This window comes from Ruditapes philippinarum, unplaced genomic scaffold (assembly GCF_026571515.1).
Source record: "Ruditapes philippinarum isolate M1 unplaced genomic scaffold, ASM2657151v2 ctg12983_1_1_1_1, whole genome shotgun sequence".
NCBI lineage: Eukaryota > Metazoa > Mollusca > Bivalvia > Venerida > Veneridae > Ruditapes > Ruditapes philippinarum.
The window spans coordinates 14,354-16,935 of NW_026853687.1; the positions used below are offsets into that span (position 1 = coordinate 14,354).

General features: G+C 35.3%; 1 protein-coding gene across 1 annotated transcript; it reads left to right on the top strand.

The window, feature by feature from the left end:
• Positions 1-336: 336 nt before the first annotated feature.
• On the top strand, positions 337-1,380 carry LOC132737540 (growth hormone secretagogue receptor type 1-like). Its single transcript, XM_060724841.1, has one exon. It carries the CDS (start codon positions 337-339, stop codon positions 1,378-1,380), a length of 1,044 nt encoding a protein of 347 aa, XP_060580824.1.
• Positions 1,381-2,582: the final 1,202 nt, after the last annotated feature.

Consider the following 2,582-nt stretch of genomic DNA (forward strand, 5'->3'; position numbering starts at 1 on the left):
GTAGAATCTATGATGCTCACCTGTATAATGATGTAAGAATGCAGGGTTAAGAAAACTCTATAGGACATAAACAGGTTTCAGTTATAATATTTAACATCAAAGCATAATATTGAGCTATAATATAAAGTAACTGATAGGTAGATAGCATGGCTAATTTAAAAACAAAAAAGCAGCGGTAGCAAGCGGGATGGAACTATATAGCCGTAGAAGCCGGTAAAAAGTGCGCGAAATACCTGGGCGAAAACTGGAAATATGCATTGTGGGAAATTATCTAGTGAATTAAAATCGGTGGGAGTTCAATTCTTGTGACAAAAGGGTCAGATATATAAATTCATAATGGATACGACTAGCGAAGATGACCCCGTGCTTTTACGACATCTTAATATAATTCTACTTACGCCGGTGATTATATTTGGACTAACTGGTAATATTTTGAGTATACTGGCATGGAGTCGAGGTTTCCATCGTGACACGTCGACGGCAGCGCTTTTGACGGCGTTAGCCATTATAGACACAATCGTTCTAACGGTGCCGGCAACAGAACGCTGGTTCCATAGGGTGATATATTTCCTTATAAGAACTGACAACAATGTCACGTGTAAGATATGGGCTTTTCTCTCTTATTTTGCTCCTACCTCTTCGTCTTGGATTATTGTCCTGGTTACCGCAGAGCGATTCATCAGCATTTGGTTCCCGATGCGGGTCGGATACCTTAGTACCAGAAAGAAAGTGATTTGTTTGATTCTTGTAATGAGCGTGATTATTGGATCTATGTATATGCCTGTGATGGTGCACGTGACAGTCTTTCAAAACACACATGATACACTTGATATAGCCAGCACGAAAAATGAAACAAGTATAGTGTATTTTACAGATTGCGATATTTCTGATCAGCGATATCGTGAAGATTATTTACGGGTGCTAATGTGGCTAGATATGGCATTTCTTTTCATGGCACCTTTTGTTCTAATCGTCCTCGGAAATGTTCTTATAATTTATAAAATCTGTCAGAGTCGCCGGTCGGGGGTGCTGCATGCGGAGCGAGACGTGGAGTGCAGGTCACAAGTTGCCAATACATTCACTATACGTGCTATAGCTTTAAGTATAACGTTTTTGATATGTTTGTTACCCGTTACAACGTACCAGTTGGTTAACACGAACACAGATGTTACGTTACCCGGCTATGCCGATGACATTATACACATTCTATTATATGGAAACAGTACTTGCAATTTCATTCTGTATTGCGCTATTGGGTCCGGCTTTAGGAAAGATCTAAGAACTGCTCTGTCAAACTTATGTAGAATAAAGAAACCTCGGCTGGATCGTTTGGATTCAAATATGAGTGAAGTGTTGGCATCAAGAATAGTGCATACCTGAGAATATTGTTGTACAACAACGGTTAGTGTCAAAGCTTCAGCCAATTCTAATCATCTATGTTAGATATATGTGAAATGTTGGACTGAATATTATTGTTCTATAATGCTTTGTGGAAAACAATCCATCCTCTTATAAATATGTGTAAGACAAACGGTTTATAACTTTCATTTGTGCTGAATACTCATATGCTACTTGTTTTCGGATCTTTTTTTTAATTCCATTTTTATGAAAATGGTGATATTTTAGTTTTATATTGTGTTTAGACATATGCATTTCAGTTAGGCTGTGAAGTAAATTCTTTCATACTATATTAATCACTTTACAAGTATACAAGTACTGTTTTCATCTGAAGAAACGTTTTCATGACCTTCATGCTTTCTGATCACTCGAGTCAAGAACTAATTCCAAATAAAAACACTCTCAATCTCTCAAACGGATTAAAAAAAATCATCTCCATAAGAACAGCTTTAAAGGGATCCTACAAAGGTTTTTATTGTCATGACGGGCCTGGAAATAAATCTTTGAGATTATTGGTTTTTCATTTGATGTAGCCTAATAACTGTGGGCAAAATTTCAGATCATTCGCTCTCATCGTTTTTCCAGACTAACTATTCTTATTGTGAAAGATGACCCCAAATTGGAAAACATTACAAATTGAATGCTTTTCACTCAAATCGGGCTAATAATAGCACAAAAATTCCATTTTCGATTTATTTCTGATGACATTGTTAAATTACCTTTTGCATATCTTTCTGTTTTAAGGGCACACTCTGATCTTCATGTATGCAAGAAATTCAACTTTTATGTTTTTAGGCTCTTGGACCTCAGTTAAAACAGCTCCACAAACTAAAAAGGTTAAAAGCACAATAATAACATAAAATTTATATTTTTAGGTAGATTAAGTAAAACACCTAAAAAAGAACAACAACAACAACATAAAAACAACAACAAAACTGTAAAATAATCAAAATTGAATTGAAAATCGATAGTTTGTGCAATTCTTACTTTCGTTTTTCATTTTTGGGTTATTTTGTACAATTAAAATGACTATTCTGGGAAAAAATGCAGAAGGGAATGATTTGAAAATTTGCACACAAGTTATTGGTTCAGAATTACATAAAACGGTATACAAATTGTACAAGCATGTCAAAAACCACAGTGGAGACCCTTCAAAACATAAAAAAAATCCGAGATGTATTAAA

Excerpts from the sequence above, each read along its gene's own strand:
- LOC132737540 (XM_060724841.1), top strand. The coding sequence starts at position 337 with ATGGATACGACTAGCGAAGATGACCCCGTGCTTTTACGACATCTTAAT.